This window comes from Oreochromis niloticus, linkage group LG3, assembly GCF_001858045.2.
Source record: "Oreochromis niloticus isolate F11D_XX linkage group LG3, O_niloticus_UMD_NMBU, whole genome shotgun sequence".
Taxonomy (NCBI): Eukaryota; Metazoa; Chordata; class Actinopteri; order Cichliformes; family Cichlidae; genus Oreochromis; species Oreochromis niloticus.
Genome location: NC_031967.2, coordinates 4,014,126 through 4,037,797, shown reverse-complemented (window position 1 = coordinate 4,037,797; position 23,672 = coordinate 4,014,126). Strand labels below are relative to the sequence as shown.

The following is a 23,672-nucleotide window of genomic DNA, read 5'->3' as shown; positions in this document are numbered from 1 at the left end:
CAGCAGCTGCCGCGCTGCCTGGACTGTCTGCTAATGGAGATCGGTCAGGTGTTCCGCGCCACCGGGGCTCCAGCACCCGCTCCCGCTCCCGGTCCGGGAGGGACATACCGCATACCGGTAAGGTGTCGAGGGGGTATACGCCACGCCTTGGTGGACACAGGCTGTATGCAGACCCTGGTTCACCAACGCTTTGTTTGCCCCGGGGCATTGTTGGAAGCAGAGTGGGTGGAGGTGAAATGTGTGCACGGGGATATTCACAAGTATCTGGTAGTGTCGCTGCTGCTGAAATTTGGGGGCAAAACACATAGAGTAAAGGCGGCGGTTAGCCCACGCCTGTCGCGTCCCCTAATTTTGGGCACGAATTGGCCGGGGTTCCACAGCTTACTGGGGCAGTACATGGGGATGCGATCGCGGCCAGTAAACTTGTGTAACGTTTGTGCGGCGCTCAGCGGTGATGCGGGGTCGACCGACACTGACTCTGGGGGGGAGGAGGTGGCAGGGACTTCTACAGAAACCCCACTGCCCCCCGTTGTGCACCCCACAGAAGATTTTCCACTGGAGCAGTCTCGGCACGACACCCTACGCTCAGTGATGGATATTGATGGTCGCTTGGTGCGCCATGACGCCGTGCGGACTTACCCCCATTTCCAGTTACGGAACGATCGGCTTTATCGAGTGAGCCGTGACACTCGCACTAATGAGATCCGCACACAGTTGTTGGTGCCGCAGAGCCGCCAGGAAACAATTTTCCAGGAGGCTCATTCTAACCCCATGGCAGGGCATTTGGGATGTGCGAAGACTTTGGAGCGCATAATGGCCTGATTCTATTGGCCGGGCATTTGGGCCAACGTACGCCGCTGGTGTGCGCCGTGCCCAGAATACCAGCTGGTTAACCAGCCAGCCGTTCCGAAGGCGCCATTGCGCCCATTACCACTGATGGAGATCCCGTTTGAACGCATTGGTATGGATCTCATTGGGCCATTCCACTGGAGTACACGCAGCTATCGCTTTGTGTTGGTTCTGGTGGATTACGCAACGCAATACCCGGAAGCAGTGCCGCTGCGCACCATTTCAGTGAAGAGCGTGGCGCAGGCACTGTTTCAGGTCATCTCCCGGGTCGGTATTCCGAAAGAAATACTGACTGACCAGGGCACGTCGTTCATGTCGCGCACGTTGAGGGAACAGTATGAATTGTTGGGCATTAAAGCTATTCGGACCAGCGTCTACCAACCTCAGACTGATGGGCTGGTGGAGCGACTGAATAAGACTTTAAAGTCCATGATTCCTAAGTTTATTCACGAGGATGAACAAAATTTGGATCACTGGTTAGACCCTCTGTTGTTTGCAGTGCGGGAGGTACCCCAGGCCTCCACGGGATTTTCTCCCTTTGAATTACTGTATGGTAGGAAGCCGTAGGGGGTGCTCGACCTGATTAAAGAAAACTGGGAGGAAGGGTCGAGCCCCGCAAAAAATTAAATTCAATACGTGCTGGACCTGAGATCAAAATTGCACAGGCGGGGGAGATTATCACAGGAGAATTTGCTCCAGGCCCAGAAATGTCAGCAGAGCCTGTACAACAGAGGGGCTAGGCTCAGGCAATTTTCACCGGGAGACAAAGTGCTTATATTACTCCCTTCCTCCAGCTCTAAATTGCTCGCCAAGTGGCAAGGGCCCTTTGTGGTCACACGGCAGGTGGGGGACGTTAACTATGAAGTTGCCCGGTCGGACAGGGGAGGAGCGACACAGATTTACCACCTCAACCTCCTTAAAGTTTCCTACTTCAGTTCAGCATTCAATACAATCCACCCCTCACAACTCATCAGGAAACTGACAGACCTGGGCATCAGTTCCCTCATCTGCAAATGGTTACTGGACTTCCTGACCAACCGCCCCCAGCATGTCCGGCTGGATAACCGCTGCTCATCTACAATCACAATGAACACCGGTGTACCACAAGGCTGTGTGATGAGCCCTTTCCTCTACTCCCTCTTCACCCACGACTGCAGACCTGCTGATGGTTCCAACACCATCATTAAGTTTGCAGATGACACCACGATGATTGGCCTCATCAGTGACAACAATGAGACCGCCTACAGGGAGGAGGTGGATCGTCTGGCTGAGTGGTGCGACACAAACAACCTGCTGCTTAACACCGAGAAGACTAAGGAGCTCATCGTGGACTACAGGAGGAATGCTGAGCCACATCCACCCATCCACATTAAGGGGACGGCTGTGGAGCGTGTGAGCAGCTTCAAGTTCCTGGGTGTCCACATCTCCGAGGATCTCATCTGGACGACCAACTGCTCCAAGCTGGTCAAGAAGGCTCACCAGCGCCTCTTCTTCTTGAGGACTCTGGGGAAGAACCACCTGTCCTCAGACATCCTGGTGAACTTCTATTGCTGCACCATCGAGAGCATCCTGACCAACTGTATAACAGTCTGGTACGGGAACTGCTCTGCCTCGGACCGGAAGGCGTTGCAGAGGGTCGTGAAAACTGCCCAACGCATCGCCGGAGCACCACTTCCTGCCATAAAGGACATCTACAGGAAGCGGTGTCTGAAAAGGGCTGGGAAAATCATCAAAGACCCCAGTCACCCATCACATGGACTCTTCACCCTCCTGCCCTCTGGGAGGCGCTACAGGAGCCTCCGGACTAAGACCACCAGGTACCAGAACAGCTTCTTCCCCACAGCTGTCAGACTCCTGAACTCTGCCTCCTGACATCTGACCCACGTTAAACTCATGGACTGAACATACACACACCCACACACAATGGACAACTGTACCCTCAAACACACAATAATAACATGGACTGAACCATCACTCACAACCACTAGCACTTTATATAGCCTCTGTAGAAATTATCCACATATCTCACTTATCTTAACTGCACTACTGTATAGTTCTGTGTAAATAATCATTCTGTACATATGATAATTTTTAATCCTACAACTGTTTATAAATTGCATAGTTCACATTTCTGTATAACTGTATATCTCAGATTTCTGTATAGTTTTTATTTCATATTTATATCCTGTTCATAGCCTGTACATAGCTTGTACTCACTACAGCCTGTACATACTTATAGTTATAGCATATTCATAACATACTTCATACCGTGTACATTATAACATACCATAATAGATCCATTTCTGTAATATACTTACATATCTATATTATTGCTAATATATATTGTAATATATCTATATCATGGCTAAAGCACTTCTGGATGGATGCAAACTGCATTTCGTTGCCCTGTACCTGTGACATGTGTAATGACAATAAAGTTGAATTCTATTCTATTCTATTCTATTCTATTCTATTCTATTCTATTCTATTCTATTAACGTCCACACGCTGCGTATGCTGTTGCCTACTTAGATGACGTGATCATCTACAGTGACACCTGGGCTTAGCATGTGTGGCAGGTGGCCGCGGTCCTGGAGTCCCTGAGGCAGGCGGGGCTCACGGCCAACCTGAAGAAGTGTGCTGTTGGACAGAGGGGGGTACAGTATTTGGGGTACCACTTGGGGGCGGGCAGGTGCGCCCACAAGTGGAGAAGACAGCGGCCATTGCATCCTGCCCACGCCCCAAGACCAAAAAGGAGGTGAGACGGTTCCTGGGGTTGGCGGGCTAATACTGCCGGTTCATTCCGGGGTTTGCGGACCTGACTAGCCCCTTGACCGATCTCACCCGGAAAGGTGCCCCAGATCTGGTCCAGTGATTGGAGCAGTGCCAGGCGGCGTTTGTGCAGGTAAAAAAGGCTCTCTGTGGGGAGCTGCTGTTGTTCATGCCTAACTTCTCCCTCCCATTTATTCTGCAGATGGATGCCTCGAACAGGGGGCTGGGGGCCATTTTGTCCCAACAGGTAGATGGGGCCGACTGTCCCATTCTCTTCATCAGCCGCAAGCTCACGGATCGGGAGACACACTACAGCACTGTCGAGAAGGAGTGCCTGGCGATCCGGTGGGCGGTCGACTCCCTTCGTTACTACCTCCTGGGGCGCCCATTCACTCTCTGTTCAGACCATGCCCCGCTGCAGTGGCTCCACCGCATGCAGGATGCCAACGCCCGGAGTAGGCTCGGCCGGGTGTGGCCCCGGCCTCAGTCGGGCGGTGGGGAAGCTGTGGCGGGGGCGTGGTCTTTGGCCTGCTGCAGAGGAGGGGTGTGCAGGACTGTTTGATGAGGGAGACCTGTCTTATGTTTTCGCAGTGAGAAGGAACACAGACTGAGAGAGAGACAGAGTGGCTGCGGCCGAGGCTGGTGCCAGAAACCGCAGGAGGAAAAAGACAGTGTATTCTCAATAAAGGACAGTTACAAGCACAACCCAGACGTGTGTGTGTGGGTCCTGTGTCACACGTCTGATTTCAAAATCCCTTTTCTTTTTGGAGTAACCATGTTCAGACCTCGTCTGATCCTATAGCTAAAGTTTCCTCAGATTAATTCTGACTACCTCAGACTTAAACTCTAAAGAAAGTCTTTGTGGCAACAAGAACAGGAACATTTTCAAACAGGTATGCACAGGTAAGCACAGCTTGTGATTAATGGCAAGTATTCTGCATGGCTGCGGTTGTGCATGACTCATATTTAATTTACATAAGACCACACTCCAAATAAAATAAAGATGGTAACCCATTTCCATGTAAAATCCTTTAATGGCATAGTTTTTTCTGAAATGTTTGAAAACAAGGCCCTGATGAACAAAGCGGAGCTAACTAAATAATAAAACAGCTTTATATGGCCTAGTTTGGTGGTGGACTATCAAAATAAATGAATCATAAATAATAAATCCCTGATAGCTGGACTGAAGAATGTCCTCCACAAGGAGGCTGAACAAAATAACAGGTTTTATTCTAAGTGCTTTTTTTTTGCCAGGTGATCATTTTACAGCTGTGTACACAAATTACTCCATTTAGCCTCCAGATGATATTACTGGTTTATCCTCATGTAAGACAAGCACAGTAACTCTTTGCTTTATTTTTAGCAACCTCTAAAACCACATTCTTTAGCTTTTTTCAGAGTTATTTGGGTGTCTAAGTGAAAGCATGGTGCAGTGGTCACAAGATTGTTCATAAATGTTGTGTTAATCCTGATTCTTTTGGATAACAGCTGCTTGATATCTGTCTTCTTTTTCATTACTTGTCTTTGGGAACTTAAGCCTGGCTGCATCATAGTATTTCACATGTAGCTCTTGGCAGCCGAGTGGTCAGCTAGCTCCAGTTGGCTACACATAATTCAGCTAATTTGAACCTCAATCAAGCATGCGAGAACCTAAACTATATGTTTCATACAGTGCCATGACTGAAAGGAAACCATCACAATAAGGCGAAATCGTCTGCCACACTTGAGCCAGATCAAAGCTTTCTGGTTTTGCCATCCATAAGGTTTATTTTCTCCTATCATCCCCAGTGAGCACTAATGGGCATTTTTTAAGTGAGATGGCAGCTTGATGTATTGCCTTATAGCTTAGTTACAGCTCTTTTTCCCATAAGAGGGATGCTAATGCCCATAAGTGAAAGCAAATGTGAATTCCAAGAGAATCCAGGGTTTAAGTGTTCCCATGGCCCACAGGAGGGGAAATTTTGCAGAGAAAATAAGAATCCGATTTTCTATACTCTCAGCTGTAACTCGACATACTCGAGATGCCATCCCCTGTGTTTTATGGTGAGAAATAAATTTGAGCTTAGCCAGGTAAATTCTGTTCCCATGGGTACAATCTGCCTGTAGACATAAATGACTGTGAATGATCTGAGGAAAAACAGTATCATAAACTGAAACTGACTTCACCTTCTTCACATTTATGGGGGTTAAGAATCAAAAGAACCATGCTAATATCAGCATAAGCTGTGAACACAAATGCTGCTGTAAAAATTGAGTCAGTCTGAGGTCATAAGTTGGCGTTGAGTGCAGAGACAGGGGGATTCAAGTTGGAGTGCATGGGAGGGATGTGCAACCTGGCAGCCTTTCTTGGGGGAAGCCCCTATTTTGATCCCTCAGATTGTACCAGATCCATGCATCTGGTTAACAGAGGATCTTCTAGGAAATGGTGTACTTAGAGGTTGTTTTTCTTCGATCCCAACTTCTTGTACAGTACACTCTAAGTGATGAAGCAGAGAATTTTTAAGGACTGCAAGATAGCAATTAACTTTTTACTCACCTGTTAACGCCAAAATTACTGTATTTTCCATAAATAACTATACCCAGAAGCTGCCTTTCAGTTTCTAAACATGAAAAACATACACAAAGTTTTCAAATTACAAAAGTAGTTGTTAGCAGAATAAACAAAATCAGGATATAGTAAAATGCAAGTCAAACAGAACTTGAAATGTTGTGTCTAGGGCTTTTATTTTGTTTATTTGTCTCACATTCAGTTTGGTTTGTGCTCAACCAGATATCATCTAAGAATAAGGGAACAAACTCTATTATCTTATTTATCTATTATCTGGCTATGCTTATAAAAAACAACACACATCAACTTGCACATCTGTTTCCACAGTACCTTAGTGCTACAATCAACAACACAATAGAACTATGTTTTATTATATTTGTCTGTCACCAAATATATATCTGGCAACTGTCTAGTGAAATTTGTTTTCTACTCTAAGTGAAACGTCAATCTATAAGAAAAATCTGAAGGTGACAACAGGTCAAGCATGCAACAGAATCTAGAAAAATAAACATTCTTTAAATGCCCTTGTCACTTACATGAGGTCTTAGTTGTGTCTGGGCATAGCAGTAGTGTTTGAACAACTGATCTTTTAATTGTTCTCTTGAGGAACTCTGAAAATGTCCATCTGCATTTTGTTCATATTTTCTGGAGTCAAGTTAAAACTACCTGGAATTAGAATGTCTGACAGCACAATCCTGAAACAGGAAGCATTAATCCCTGAGTAAATATAACTTAAGGCATTCACAAGCGTGGTATGTAATGTGCTATTCTTCTACCCTCTTCTCAACTTTGTGTTCTTTGTTTTTTTTCCCCATCTTTTTTTACCGAGATGGTTGGTGAACAAGTTATTATACATCTCATCCTCCTCCTGCTGCTCCCTCACGTCTTTGTGCCAGGGTCCCCACACCCCACCGTTGTACTGAGGATTAGAACGCAGGTCTTTAGTTGGGTAGCATACCGGCACAGCAGTCTTGTTGTACTGAGCTAGCCGCATTAGCATCTTCTTTACTATATGCGGGTAGCGCTGAGACAAGTCCACTCTCTCATAGGGGTCAGCTGTAATGTTGAACAGCCAGATGGACTTACCTCGGTCCCAGGGGACACGTTCATTATGCAAGCGAGTGGTGAGCCGCTGATTCAAAAAGGTTTGTGGGGGCACCCAGTCACTGTAGCCAGGCACACCTGTTAGTAGCTTCCAGTGGCCAACCCGGAGTGCAGCCTGAATAGCTGTGTTCCATAGGCCGTACCCAGCCTTCCACGATCCATTCTTGGCTTTGATGTAAATTGGGTCAATATTATGGAGAATGTCATGACGAGGTGATGGGCGGCCTTCACTAATAGTTTCCCAGACGTCATACCCATCCAGATTCAGATCTTCATCTAAAGTTCCCTCACCTAGGGTTACCAGTGTAGGGAACCAGTCAGTAATGTGGATCAAAGATCGACATTTTGTTCCTTTGTTCATTAACAAGGGACTGTGAACAAAGCCCACTGTCCTGATCCCCCCTTCCCAGTATGTGGCCTTACTGCCCCTCAAGGGCCAGTTACTTCCTCCTGCTAAAGGCTGGCCCCCATTGTCAGAAGAGTACACTATAACTGTGTTGTCATAATAACCATAGTGTTTTAGTGCTAATGTGAGGTTATGAATGGCTTCATCCAGGCAGGAAACCATGGCAGCATATTTACGACGGTACGGGTTTGGAATGCCCTTGTAGCGCTCGAGGTAGCGAGCAGGAACTTGCAGTGGGGAATGAACCGCCTGGTAAGCCAAGTACAGAAACAAAGGTTGCTTACGAGGGTTGTGATTTGCTAAAATACTGACAGCCTTTTGTGTAAACATCTCAGTAGAGTACAAGCCGCGGTCCTGTTCCCAAGCTGCTTCTTCCCCTTCATACAGATCATAGCCACACATACTAGGCCCTTGGCATTTGTAATGACTGTAGTAGTCCCCACTTCCTAGCAGGGAGCCAAAGAACGTGTCAAAGCCACGCTGGGTAGGAAGGCATCCACGTTTGTAGAAGCCCAGGTGCCACTTCCCTACCATGTGGGTGGAGTAGCCTGCGTTCTTTAGCTTCTGGGGCAGAGTGACATTTTCCAGGGGTAGGCAGTTGGGCTGAGCAGCTCGGATGACAGAATGCTGAAGGCCTGTGTGGATCTGATACCTAAAGAAAAAAAGAAAAAAGAGATAAACTGTCATATATTAACACACCCCAATAGGCGACTTTTTACAGAGAGGATCTCTGTACTGAAAATTTTACACCAATATGTTATTATCCAAAGCAGAAGAGGGCTTATAGGCCTGCAAGGGCAGGGTAATGTTGAGAAGTCCAGTGAAAAGAGGTTGATGGGTAATGGGAAGCAAAAATAATAGACCAAAGACCAGAGAGTAAACTATGATTTGTAGCAAAGGGTGCCCTGGCAGCCAACTTGGCAGCAGGTCACACCGTACTTCATCTGATAAATGAAGAACAGATACTACACTGTGCATTTGAGGACTTTTGATATTAAGTGCAAATATAAACTCCTAATTTTGGTGTGCAAGGGAATTAATTTTTTTAGATGGGTGATTTATTTGACTTTTAATGCTACCTTGTAAAAACTTGGACCTGCAGGAGTTTTATAGAATCGTTTATGAGTTCTAACTCAAAACACAGATTTTCCACGCACAGAACTTCCAAGAATGTCCCCGTCATATGCCACCACACAATCAGTTACTCAACAACTGAAAACATCACCACAGAGGAGGCTTGACATAAATTTCCAAAGTGACATAAACACTTTCTTTATACACTTAAAAAATAAGTGAAAACACAAAGTGTTATTGTAATATGTCCTATAAATTATTATATCTGAATTCCGTTAGTATGCTACACTCCACCTTAAATGAAAGCAGTTTGCTTCATAGTTGCTTGATGTCTCTTGAACAAAACAAATCACTTACCAGGTACTAAGAAGAGCTCGGTATCAAATCCAAGTACTTTTTTTGTCTAAAACCTGCCTAATATCCTTAGGACTATGTATTTTAAAGCATACTGTAATGTACTTTTGCTTTGTTTCTAATAGAGGATGCAGAATAAATGCAAAACTCATAGCTGTCTATTTAACATGAGGACAATTAGAAAGCAATAAAGGATAGATTGCTATTGCTAAGCACCCTCCAAAAACAGAAACAGTAGGACCTTTGGTATTTATGAAGATTTAATTCATTCTAGCAAAGCTAAAATTCTAGAAGTGGATTTGAACCCAAGAGGAGACAGTACAAACCACTGCACAACTCTACCAGTCCAAGTGAATATTTGTAGCAAATTGATTGGGATGAAGGGATCTCTGGGATATGGTTGGACGAAAAAATAAATGATACTTCCCTGCAAGCATAAAATACCAGACCTGATGTATAAAAATGTACTTCTGGCTGGCTATAGCACAACTGGAACACAAACTATTACATGACCTACACTTAAAAAAAAAATCCTAAAAAAACAGTAATATTCCGGCAGCTGGGGCGCCAAAATAATACCAGAAAATAACAGAAAATAAAAATCATAAAATAATTTTATCTCATAAAAATACGGTTATTTTCAGTAATGACAATACAGTTTGTTGCCCTAATTTTACATGGGATTTTGCCTTTTTCAAGTGCTTTTAAACATTAAATTAGGAACATTTTAATGTGATTAAATAATGAAATTACCTATAAACAAGGTCAATGAATGCGGCAATATGAATAATAATACTTAAATGTACAGAAATATACAGTTAACAGTTGGTTTAAATAATAATAATGGATTGTGTTTACATAGCGCTTTTCAATTCCACTATTCATTCACACACTGGTGGAGGCAAGCTACAGTTGTAGCCACAGCTGCTCTGGGGCAGACTGCCATATCGCACCATTGGCCCCTCTGGCTATCACCAGTAGGTAGTAGGTGAAGTGTCTTGCCCAAGGACACAACGACTGAGAGTGTCCGAGCCGGGGCTCGAACTGGCAACCTTCTGATTACAAGACAAACTGCTAACTCTTGAGCCACAATTGCCCTATATATTTGATGTAAAAAAAGTTTATAAGAATCATTTTATATATTTTTCCATAGTATTACATTTGAATTTAACAGTTCAATCTTTCAAATAACAGACAAATATTTATGAAATTATGATACATTTGTGAATGTATTTTAACAATCTAAATATGCATAAGTAAGCATATTTATTAAAGCACAAATATATTAAAAAAACAAGAAAATTATGTTTTATTACATTTACAGTGATTTTATGTTATTTTACATTTGAAATGTGAAATCACAGTCTATTTATGTAAATTTAATGATATTCTAGAAAAACAGTACAAAACTGTAAAATACACAGTACAATACTTTTATAGTACAATTTTTTTTTACAGTGTACATGCAAAAGTGGTGTGGTTCTAAAGAGAAATGTTAAATCAGATGTAAAATGAATAACTGACTTTGTATCTAACACCATTTAACTTGCTACACAGCATTCTGTTTATGCAGAACTGCTTTTCAAATTTGTCTGATCTTTCATTTTATCATTAAACAAAAACTTGTGCATATTGCATTGCATATGGGTGTAACCTTTCAGCCATTTGATCATAAGCACAGAGCCTTCTAGGCTGAGCACATGTGTGATGAATTGATGGGATTATAGCTGTTATACAGTTTCATAGAGCCAGCAGCTGAAGTAAATACTCTTCAGATGCTAAGGATTTTGCTTATGTGGAGAATATTTGTATGATTATTTCTCACCATCTCTGGTAACTAGTTTCCTCTGGGAAATCCTAACCCACTTCATCACCAGTGTTTCAGTGCCAGCTGCAGCTGGCAGAATTATGCTTTTGGCCTTAGACTGTGCTTTGCTAATTCAAAATGTGGTTTTGGCCCCTCTCCAAAACTACTGGGAATTGCAAATGCAATCTTTATAACATAGAAAATATTTTTGACTCATATTCAAAGCCGGTTCCCATGACTTTTGAAATGTCAAACTTTACAGGATAATAGTAAGGCCCATATCTGAATCTGATGCTTCTAGGCATTGCAAGTCTTTGAGGTGGATTTAAAATGAGACCATACCAGACCTTATCGGAGTAATGGCAATGGGTAGACTTTCTTGTCAATTAGTGGTCTAGGCAGGTGAAGCACTGTAACCCAGCTACATCCAGTGCTTGGATTTATTAGCTGACTGCATAAGGTAAGATTTATGCAACTGCTGCCTTAAGCAGTCCTTGTAATTTTTGTTATCTGTGACTTTTCAGATTTACTGCTTAGATGCCAAAATACAGTTACTTGCATTACTAAACAGAAAAATTAGTGGTTGAGTGTTATACTTTCTGACATCTCAGAGAAGTCCAGTGTACCAGTTTAAATCTGGGTATAAAATGTGAATTAATTTTGCTGCCTAATAAATAAAAATATATCGTCAAAAATTAATCTGAGGGTCAAAACAATAATAACAATGATAATAGCATTGTCATTATGCTCTTACATAGCATATTGACAGTGCTATTGAAGTTCGATTAAAACCATGTTTCCTACTGCCATTGTATTGACAAAATATAGGAATATAATGATTGATATGTGGGGAAATATCACCCCATATATATATATATTTTTTATTTCACATCTGCTTTTCTTTAAAGTTGTCAAGAGAAGTGAGCTTCCAAGATTCCAACATTTAGGAATGTACTGTCGTGTAACATAACCTCAAGTTATTCATATCCAGTTATTTATAAATTGGTACCTGAGTTCCATTACCTACCTCTACATAATCTTTGCGTAATAAAAGTAAACATCTGTTATGCTACCATTATCTAATTTTTATTCCACTGGAAACTTCTTAAAGTACATTTAAAAAGAACAAAAAAATAAAATGAATATAAAATAATACTATACTCTAAAAAGTAAACACTGAACAGAGAGAGAGGTGTGTAGGCAGAGGTTTTAATACTCTAAATTATCTTCAATCTGTTTGAATTCTATTTAAATAAAGATTATTCTTCTCCTTCTGCCTTTTGCATCAGTCCCGACAGAACAAAAGAGAAAACTGGACGATACAGCTTAGAAGGTGAAAAGAAAGAACAAGAATGTTCAGCAACAATGTCAAATGTATTTAGACATATACATGTGCGTTAAGACTTGGCCCTAAAAAGCCCCAAAGCAGCTCCTGCAGGTTTGATGGTGTTCACATACCAAAAGGTTACAGCCGTGTAATTGGCATGTCATGCTAAGTGCAGCCTGGGCTCGCTCCACAAATCAGTAAAACCAGCTTGAGGTCTTGATGGAAAATGCTACAGAGTGGAGGTAAAGACTTTCAAAATATGTCTGTGTTGTTTCTCTTTGACATACATGAGGGTGAATACGATTTGACTTTATAGGTTTTGGAGCACCTGAAGGACTAAGTCTTTAGTGTTTATGAAGACTTAAATAATGACTGCAGTAACTACTGCTCTCTTGAGACCAGAAGGGCATAAGCCCAGGATCTAAAGCTTTGGGGGCTGGCTCTTTTATCTTGCCTGGACTCAAGCCTCACATAGCCAGATAAATATTTCCAGCAAAGAGTGGCTCACTTCCAATTCTTATCATGTACAGAGAGCTGTTGTATTTGCCCAGGAAAATGCAAGTTGTGCTTTCAAACACAGCTATAATCACGCTATCTTTCTGGGTTTATTTACACAACCACTAAGCCAAAACGCCAGCAAATCATACATGTCATTAAACTTGAATCACAGAGCCCTGACAATCACTAAGGTCCCACATGGCAAGTGAATTGGCGACTCCTTCAATCACGGAGGTTGAGGAGGTTCCTGGGCAGACTAGCTGCCCAAACTGGGAGCTTTTCCTAGTGTTTCTGCACACTTTCTCATCACACATGGCTCAAATAAGAAGCCTCAGCCTAACGATCTGCATTTAAGTCAGCCTCAAGTAGTTCATCTTACTTTGCTCTTCCTTATAGCAGCCTCTTTGTTAATTTCCTCACTATCTCTGCATTTCTATTGCTCCCTCGGCTTGGATCTTATGTTGTGTATCTTAGATGACTCTTGGAACTAACATTGCTGAGTCATTCCATGCCCCCACTATCATAGATAACAGTCACATACTGAAAGTGTTACCTTGTGGCACTGACAATGTTTTAATATTGCCCATACGCTGTATTTTTGCTCCAGACCAGCTGATCCCCAGTTATCATTTAACTTCCTTTGTTTGATTGCGACAGACTGGCGACCTGTCCAGGGCGTACCCCGCCTCTCGCCCTATGACAGCTGGGATAGGCTCCAGCGCCCCCCGCGACCCTGAAAAGGATAAGCGGAAGCGAATGGATGGATGGATGGATGGATGGATGGATGTTTGATTAACTTGAGCAAAGCTGTGATGGCTGGTGGTCCCTTGGGCAGTGTTGTTGGATTAAAAACATTCTGTTAAGGTTGACAGAATGTTTTTAATCCAGCGACACTGCCCAAGGAACAGCACACTTTCTGAAGAAATGTGAACATTAAATCAATAAATGTACCCATCTTTGCCTAGAAGCAACTCTGTTATCCTGTCCTTTTTACAAGTTTGCCTGGTTAGGCTATCTTGTCCAATTAGGACAACATCTCCTATATTCAGCAGAGTAAGCGTAGGAGTTTCATACTTGTGACTAGATTTTACATCCATCAAGACGTTTTTCCACCAGCAGTTCCACCTCCATCTTGGACCCATGTCCTCCTGGCTTTTGCTGGTCACCTGAGATGGTAGAAGAGAAATTAGTCTCCCACCAACCAGGAAATGAGAGGGTGTAAGTAACTGGAGCTCTGACGCTTCACTGCATACAAAGAACAGAGATCTGGGCTTCAACACTGCCTCTCCTCCTATGAGAAAACTATTTAACTCCTCAAAGTTTAGTGAAGCCCTCCGTAGGACCCTCTTTAGACTTGTTTTATAGATCCCAAAAGTCTTTCCCACAAGCAGCCCTACAAAGCAGCATGCATGACAATAAACTTCTAGGTGATCCTGTTATTACTGAAAAATCTTGTAATCTCTGATTCTTTAATTGACTTCCAAAAACTTAAATCTTAAAACTTGGTCTGCTCACTCAAATGTTTTAGCATTGTCTGATTAAAGAAACCCACAAAACAATCATCTTGCAATAAATCTCTTTTAAACTAAAATACATTTTTAATTTGTCTGATCTGATACAACAGCTCATGCAAAATCTGTCCCTGTAAATTAAAAGGGACTGTGTAGCTTTGTCGCTCGGAGATGTGACTTGCTATGCTAGTTTCACCTTCATTCACCTGCAAATCTAACAAAATGACACTAACCATCTGCCCCTTAACAACCAGTACATCTCTCTCACTTGCAAAAGAGTATCTCTGACCCCATCACACAATACACTACTGAATAAGAAGCTGAGAGTGTCTATTACTGGTAGGCAGTACATATGGGTGTCACTAGCTGAAACTAAAATCAGGATACTGTGGCCTGTCTCCCACTGTCTGTGTTCATCTAATAATGGCTTCAAATCTTTGATTGTTGAGTCTCTCTTGACATCTTGCTCGTATTTCAGGTTTAAGATTTCCTTTTCTGAAATTATCTTCTTGGGTAACTTTCCTCTAATAAACATCTGCCACGGTGAGGTACTCTAGAGTTAGTGCTCCCTTTATTGTTTGACTACAGTGGGAATTGGCTATGAACCTTTTAACCCATAGTTATTCTCAGTACTGTTTTTAACCTGCTGTACTTCTCTAGGTCTAGCTGTGGTTCAGCTTATTCAGTGCTGGTAAGCAATACTGTATCCTACAAGGTAGATCTTAGCTCAGAATTCACCTCATCTTGAACACATCAATCCTTTTTAACTTTATCAGTGAAACACATTCATTCCACCACAGCTTACTTTGAATAAGGTTCTGAACACTGTCATCTGGTGGGTAGCTCAGCAGGATTGCTTTTGCTAGCACAGTGTCACCACAGCTCTGGATTTGTGAAACTTTGTAATTAAGTCACTATGTTGAGGCAGCACCACTGTCACTGGAATCCAGTGTTGGGGAGTAACGCAATGCATGTGCCAGCGTTACGTATTTAAAATACAAAATATGAGTAACTGTATTCCGTTGCAGTTACCGTTTAAATAGGCGGTAATCAGAATACTTTATATTGTATTGTAAAGCTCCTAAAACATCAGAATGATGCATCAAACACCACTCTTAATTTATCTCATAATGTGGCATGTAGTATTTCTCAGGCTGTTTGCCAGTTGTCTCAGTGACACTTGATGCTGAAAGTGGTCCAAGCAATGTACATCCCAAACTGCTTTCAACACCTATTAGTGATTTTGTTATTTTCTCAACCTTTCAACACACTACTTGCCATTAATAATTCACTCCTATTGACAATAAGAGTTCAGTGCCTTTTTTGTGAAACCAACAAACTGCCCTGTCCTCTTCAACTCTTTGCTGTGTATTCACCACATTTTCCAGTGACACTCCCACATGGGTGGATGATCCAAAGTTGTGCCTCAGCAATGATAGCATTAGCTCTTTCACTATGCTCTCATGAACTATGCTTTTTTGGCTGCCTCCATCTAGCATGCAATGACACCAAAGCATCTGTTCTGCTACCATCAGTATTCAAATGTACTTCTTTTTGATCGCAAACTGATTGATGATGTCAGGAGATGAAACACTTAACTCTGCAGAAGTTCACTATGTGTTAAGGCAGACATAACACTTTGCCAGTTTTCTTGGTTTCTCTTTGTGAGCAGTCACAGAATGTTCTGGACAATATTCTCTTTCATGGTTGTACTTGCACAATATATCCAGTGTGATAAACTCCACTTGCTGTGTGCAGCTCTATGTATGCCCTTAGGGTGACTTTTTTACTGGGGTACTGAATTTTGTTTATTGGTTCTGAAGAAGTTCTGTTGGTGCTCGTTAATGTTCCAGTCAGATAGGATCTCAAGTAAGATAGCTTCTCCCATTTACACAGTACATCACTGTTATGAATAACTGTTTTATACTGAGACCAGAATTCATGCCACTGACTTGTTTTTCTATCAGCAACACAACTGATTGTTTGACTGATGACCTGAGTGAACTTGGTCTTGCATCACTACCCTGTACACTCGTAGATTTGAATGCCTTCTGAATTAATCTACTGGTGCAAGCTTGCCATGCAAGATTATGAATACTTGAATAGTCCATTGTCATTATATCCTCAGTGCCATAATCTAAATCCATTAAACTTTCTTCCTTGGCTGACAAGACGGATAGCATTTTACAGAGATGCGGATTGTTCCCTGCTTTCTTCTAATCTATTCAATGTACTTGGCCATATCTGCAGCTAGCGTAAGCTAGTGTTAGGTTCTTGTGTCATGCAGAAGTCAGGTTTCTAAACAGCTGACAGCCCTCTTGACAACTGTTAGAATTCAAAAGGCAAGAAGCAATCAGCTAAGTAAAGAGAAACAACTGTGCATCATTACTTTAAGAACTGAAGGTCAGTCAGTGAGGAAAATTGCTAAAACTTGTCCCATGTGATGTGACTTGTTGTGCTATACTTGCTCTCCGACTCTTAAAAGAGGTGTTACCTAAAGTTGGACCTTTGGTTCTTGAGCTGGTAAACCATAGTTTGATGTCAGGTGTAGTCCCTAAAGATTTTAAACATGCAGTAGTCAAACCCCTGATTAAAAAACCTGCTCTTGATCCTACGGTTCTTGCAAATTACAGTCCTATCTCCAAACTACATTTTCTTTCCAAAATTCTTGAAAAGGTAGTTTACAGCCAATTAATGGCCTTCCTGGAAAAGCAAAATGTTTTAGAGGTTTTCCAATCTGGTTTTAAACCCTTTCATAGCACTGAATCAGCCCTTTTAAAAGTTTTTAATGACATATTTTTAGCTACTGATGCCGGGGACTGTGTTTTTCTGGTGCTTTTAGATTTGACAGCTGCGTTTGATACAGTGGATCATGCCATTTTAATCTCTCGTTTGGAGCACTGGGTGGGCATTAGGGGCACGGCACTGGAGTGGTTCAGGTCCTACTTGACTGGGCGAACTTTCTGTGTCAGTCTCTGTGACCATGTGTCGTCCTCCGCTCCTCTCTTGTGTGGTGTCCCACAGGGCTCAGTTCTAGGCCCCCTCCTCTTCTCTTTATATCTGCTTCCTCTTGGTTCTGTACTGAGAAAGCACGGCATTGCATTCCACTTTTATGCTGATGACTGTCAGATCTATGTCCCTCTAAAGAAAAAAGGCACATACTCCGCACAGCCATTACTTCAGTGTCTCGATTACATTAAGGCTTGGATGTCTGTTAACTTTTTAAAATTCAGTTATAAAAAGACCGAGGTGATGGTTTTTGGTAGCCCCACTGAGAACCCCAATGTGTATTTAGATTCCTTGGCCCAGTATGTTAAGCCAACTGTCACAAACCTGGGGGTCACTGTGATCTGAAGTTTGAAAATCAGATTAAGGCAGTGGTAAAATCTAGCTTCTTTCAGCTAAGGCAGTTGGCAAAAATAAAGCCAATTCTTTCACGGCAGCACTTTGAGACAGTGATCCATGCCTTTGTTAGCACTCGGCTGGATTACTGTAATGCACTTTATATAGGGGTGAGCGCATCATATATTACCCATCTACAGAGGGTGCAAAATGCTGCAGCTCATCTTTTCACTTGCACTCGAAAGTTTGAGCACATTTCCCCTATTTTAGCTTCACTTCACTGGCTGCCCATTTCTTTTAGGATTCATTTTAAAATCCTTTTATTTGCTTTTAAAGCTCTCCATGGCCTAGCCCCATCTTATCTCTCTGAGCTGCTACAGCCTTATACACCCACCCGCTCTCTCAGGTCAGCTGATCAGCTGCTCCTGAATGTACCCAGGACTGGGCGTGAACTTAGAGGAGATCGTGCTTTTGCTGGAGCAGCTCCAAAACTGTGGAACGATCTTCCTTTAGAGATTAGACAGGACACTTCCCTACCTGTTTTTAAGACACAACCCATCTTTTTACCCTGGCCTTTGACACCACGTGAGATGTTGGTTTTTATTTTTTATTTTTATTTTAGTTGTTTTTAGTTGATTCTATGCTGTTTTATCTTGTTTTCTTTTTTAATATAGGGCTGTTTTAATTTTTATGTATTATGTGTTTTAGTTATTTATTTTTGCTGTTTTCTGTTATTCTATTGTTTTTAACTTATTTCCTGTACAGCACTTTGGTCCATTTTAAAGTGCTTTATAAATAAAATTGGATTGGATTGGAATCAGGCCTTTATGGTCAAACAGCTGCTAAGAAACCACAACTAAGGAAAAGCATCAAGCAGAAGAGATTTGTTTGAGCCAAAAACACAATGGACATTAGACCAATGGAAATCTGTGCTTTGGTCTGATGAGTCCAAATTTTAGAAGTTTGGTTCCACCCGCCATGTCTTTGTGTGATGCAGTAAAGGTGAACGAATGGTCACTACATGCATGGTTTCCACTGTGAAGCATGGAGCAGGAGGTGTGATGGTGTGGCGGTTCTTTGCTGGACCATCATTCATTTTTCAGCAGGACAATGACCCCAAACACACCTCCAGGCTGTATAAGGCCTATTTGACCAAGAAGGAGAGTGATGAAGAGCTGTGCCAGATGGCCTAGCTTCCACAGTCACCTGACCTAAACCCAATTGAGGTGGTTTTGGATGAGATGGACCGCAAAGCAAAGGCAAAAGGGCCAACAAGTGCTCAGCATCTCTGGGAACTCCTTCAAGACTGCTAGAACACCATTTCAGGTGACGACCTCATGAAGCTCATTGAGAGAATGCCAAGAGTGTGCAAAGCAGTAATCAAAGGGGTGGCCATCTTGAAGAATCTAAAATCTAAAAAATGTTTTGAGTTATTTCTAACTTTTCTGTTTACTTTATAATTCTATATGTGTTCATTCGTAGTTTTGATGCCTTCCGTGAGAATCCACAATGTAAATAGTAATAAAAATAAGGAAAAACCATTAAATGGTTGCCCAAACCTTTGACTGATAGTGTATAATGCGAGCATGGTGAACATGAAGCTGGTTCAGATGCAGATGGTGGCCAAGGTAACCAGTCTAAACAACCTGTAAAAACTCAGTCAGGATCTTAAGAAGGTCTTATGTTTTGGATCCAGTCCTTTAGTGACTGAAATTTGTCCTGACAAGTCTCTGCAAGTTTGCCAGTGAGACTTGAGACAATTTTGTTTTCTGAGCTTTTGTGAATATCCAGTTTACACAGACATGTAATGTTTTAGTCTCAACACAGGAAGGGATGCTTTTCTTTCACCCATATTCAACCTCACCATGCTTATCTGTGACTACCTGCTCATTATCAGAAGCATGGAACCATAACTGAATCTACACCTAGATGGACCCTAAGGTCACGGCTCCACTTGGTGATCAGAGCAGTGGGCAGCAGCCAGGGGTGCTACAGTCTTCTCATTATTGTCTTGGACACCCATCAATGTAATGTAAAACATTCTATAAACTCCAAAGCTATAAATGTACCCCACAGTCAATTCCCATGACCTGTTAGCTCTTTTGGTTTGGGGTTTTGTTGGGCCTTCAAAGACAGCAGTAGTTAGATCTGCAAATCAATGTTTAGGTGGACAGTCTGAAAAACTGTTAAAGTTAAGTAGTAATGAAATTGTTACAATTCAAAGAAAGCATCAAACTATTTAATTATCTGCCAATCTTCAAAGCTCTTCAAAGTTTGATTAATTTCCTGATGATGCCTTGTGTCTTCTTTGTAAATTTAAAAATGTTTGGAAATAAAAGATTTATACCATCATATTCTTTACTCTTACTGTAATCTTGAACTTGGAACCGACTTACTTCACTTTAAAGTTAAGAAAAATGCAGAACGGGAAAATGCTGTGCCCAGAAGGGGGTGGTCGGGTGGCCTAATTCCTCCTGAAAGATGATTTCTCTCTAGACTACTGTACTTGAGTAATCTTGCCATAGGCATGGATTGGATAAGAGCATGTATATGACCAGTGCATGAATGTAACTTCAGTAATTGTTTTGGGGTACAACTATAATGTGCGTTAAGGTACTTTAATGTCTTTAATATAATGTACTCTAGCTGTTTCTCTTATGCTGATATACTTCTAATCTACTATAATAACGGACTTTGTACCCCACACAATTTTTAAGCTTTAGTCAGTTATTATTTTTCAGACTTTAAGATACGAATCCACTAAAATATGACACTGTAATATTATAAAATAAAGCTACACTGCAGATAAGTAGTTATATTGATCCCCAGCTGCAGCAACAATGTAATAGAAACAATAAAGATTATAACAATAAATATAGTATAATGTGTATATGTATTTATCACCACTTTGCAAAACTCACTCAAAACAAAGCACTTTTTCAGTGCACTTTCCGCGTGACAGATCTGTATGATCTGTATGCACGGACAGCACATGAGCCTGGAGATCGTTTCCTATAGTGTATTTATTTCTGACCAAACACGCCCTTGATCTTCCCAGACGCCTATAGTTTCTCCTCTAAACTCCACGACGAATGGTTGCTACAGGAACAGAGCAGAGAACTCTCTATAATGCACTCTACCTTCCGGTCATTAGCTGGCTTCTGGACGGGCTGCAGAGCGGTTGGACGTAGTAATTCTCCAGTTTGACTCCCTCTGCTGCCAGCCGGTCCAAGGTCGGGGTTTTGATGTCGGAGCCGTGGTACCCGACATCCCGGAAGCCTTGATCATCCACCAGGATAAAAATGATATGTGGCTGAGAGCTCGATTTCCCAAACTCATTCCCTTGGTTATGCAGCTCAGCGTTCCAGTTTTCCCACGACATCTGAACGCCCCAGGTCTGCGAAATAATACAACCGAAGAATAAACTCAACGGTACCCACGAGATAAACATGTTTCAGGCAGATTTAGACCCAAGTCGGCGGTTACTGTTGGCCCATAACGCTGTGTGTGCGCGCGGCGGCGTTTTGCACATGTTCAGGGGGAACGGCAACACTTGGAAATCGGGTTCAGTCTCTCTCTCCACGCCAACAATCCTCTGAGAGCTCCAGGATTTAAGGAAAGGTCCCAGAAAACAAACACATCTGGCGTAGCTGCTGTTTTCCTTTTACCGCGGGCGAAAACGCTCATACCGTGATAGACACACAAGTCCATGCTGAGGTTTGTCGCAGCACACCTTCAGTCATTCTTCTGGCTGCGTAGTTTTTGTCAGAAGACGCGCTGGACTTCCAGAGCTAACTCGCAGCGTGTAACAGCTGCTCCACTGCAGATGTTCTCCATCCTGTGACCGAGCAGCCGCGTTTCCAAGCTGTCAGCGCTCTGAAGGCTGAATCCACACGCTGAGGAGGCAGGTCCTTGTCTTTTTGCAGCTCCCACAGCAACTAAGGAACAGCCCTTAGCCCCCCCACCCCCAAACACAAAGTTAGCCGCAACTACAAAAACTATGTTCGTAGTACTCAATCTTTAAAGATTAACTAAAACTCAAAAATTAAAACACCCCCCCAAAGAATAATTAATAAGTATATTTTAAGTTAATGCTCAACCCTGTTTAATCACATGCAAGTGAGACTAGCAAGATGAGGGCATGAAGACGACAGAAAAACTGGATGAATACCAGCAGTATTTCCAGCTGCATAACTACAGCTAATGAGGATTTGATAAGTTGAAGGACTTTTGTAAAATATAGGTAAAGTAAAAAACTAAGTAAAGGTTTTGAAGTGCGCTGTTTCAACTATAGAAACAACAACATACGATCAAAATGTCCTGAGACTGTCTGGTTGCAATATGTTTATGCATATGCAACATCTACTGTTGGGATTCTGGGATAAACATAAAAGGACTGGTTCTTATATAACCCATTTCTACTTACTTGTCTTGAGCACTCAAAGTGCTTGATACAACTCATGTCATTCACACCTATTCATACAAGCACTTTTTTGATGGTTTTCTTTTTAAGTGCTTCCAGTCTAACATTCTCACATTCAAACTCTGATGGATGTATTGAAGTTGTCAACATTCTTGCAAAAACCATTTTAGATAATGAATGTGTTACACTGACAGTTACATCTGGCTTCATCAAGTTGCTGATAGCTTTGTGAAAGTAATACATGATTTTTACAGTTACATTTCTTATACTGTACTAAGACCAGTATAGAAAAGGGCTCTGTCCTTTTTCAGAAAACAAACTAGTAGGGTATTGTAATAGCGTTGCATTTTAGCAGGCGCTCAAAGTTCTATGAAAAATGCGCACTAGTGTTGTCACATCTAAATCGGGTGGGACTTGGCAGCCTGGTTAATTACAAAATAAGACATTCTAATGTGTTTACAGTTATAAAGTTATTTTTGTAGGGTAACTAGCCTTAGACTAACCAAAAGAAGATGAACCTTGAAAATACTCTTATAGAGAGGCAAGAATAAAACCCAAGCACCTGGCTAATAGTTGATATGTTTATTTGTAAAATTTTTGCTGTGAATTTGACAGAAAAGAGAGGACTGTGCTGATTCAGGCAGAAGGTCACTGGTCTTAACTGTACCATGCAGTTGTTCATTTGCCAAATATAAAAGCCATTAAACTTATCCATAAATTCCTGCCACATTAAGTGTGGCACAGCAAAATGAATCCAGGTGTCCATGACACATGGTGTTGCACTGTCATGTAATGTGCTTGTGCAATCACAATTTTTGCGATGTAGCGTTCTTCAAACATTATTCACTTACTCTTAAGTTAGGTTGGGGATAAAGATTCTTCCAGCTTTCACTGTCACCAGGACCTGAATTAAAAGCAGAAATATCATATAGTTGGCAGAAGGCATTAGGATTGAATAGAAAAAAAAGTAGAGGTTGCAGCTTTGCAAGCTAATAGTTCCCTCATAAATCCCAGAAAGAAATTTTCAGGTATCTAAACTAAAAAATCTTAAAAGAATAAATTTATCCTCAATGTAACCTTGACAGAAATAGGAATGTTTTTTTTAAACCGTTTTTCTAAATATGAGACTCATTTAAGGTGTTTGTTGGCTCCCAGGTGATACAGCAGTCTCTATCTGGTGCTGACCTAAATCTCTCCATATGATCCAAATGTGCTATGTAAAGAAGCCTGCTCTAAGGCAATGACCTGGGCCAGAGGTGTTAGGAAAAATTGGAGCTGCTGTGAAAGGCCCTCACATTCTGTAACTTTAAGTATACAAAGTATTTATATTCACATGCACATACACACAACAGAGTAGTGTGTAGACATAAATTATGTTTCTTGTTAGAAAAGGTTGACAGATTTAAGCATCCAGAGCAAAGAGTGTGCAGGAGAGTTCCTCTAGCATGTCTGCACGTGTTACTAGAATAGAAATGATTTATGAATCATCAGTCCATGATAAAAATCAAATGTAACTAAATCACACAATTCACAAACTTAATGTTCAGCATTGAAAGAGGTACAATTACTTAGTCATGCTATTACAAAGAGATGAATCTAAGATTCAGAAACAGGATGTGACCTCAAGTTCTTAGAATGTTTTAAGAACTGAGCTCATC

At 41.8% G+C, this 23,672-nt stretch overlaps 1 protein-coding gene across 2 annotated transcripts; it reads right to left on the bottom strand.

The window, feature by feature from the left end:
• Positions 1-6,327: 6,327 nt before the first annotated feature.
• arsj (arylsulfatase family, member J) lies at positions 6,328-21,729 on the bottom strand. Of its 2 annotated transcripts, none has more exons than XM_005464019.4 (2): positions 20,732-21,729; positions 6,328-8,330 (listed from the first exon to the last, which is right to left on the bottom strand). In XM_005464019.4, exons 1-2 carry the CDS (start codon positions 21,040-21,042, stop codon positions 6,941-6,943), a joined length of 1,701 nt encoding a protein of 566 aa, XP_005464076.1. In that variant the 5' UTR covers positions 21,043-21,729; the 3' UTR covers positions 6,328-6,940. The 2 variants fall into 2 exon arrangements, with proteins under 2 accessions (XP_005464076.1, XP_005464077.2); XM_005464020.3 differs by lacking the exon at positions 20,732-21,729 and adding an exon at positions 13,813-13,922.
• Between the last annotated feature and the right edge of the window lie 1,943 nt (positions 21,730-23,672).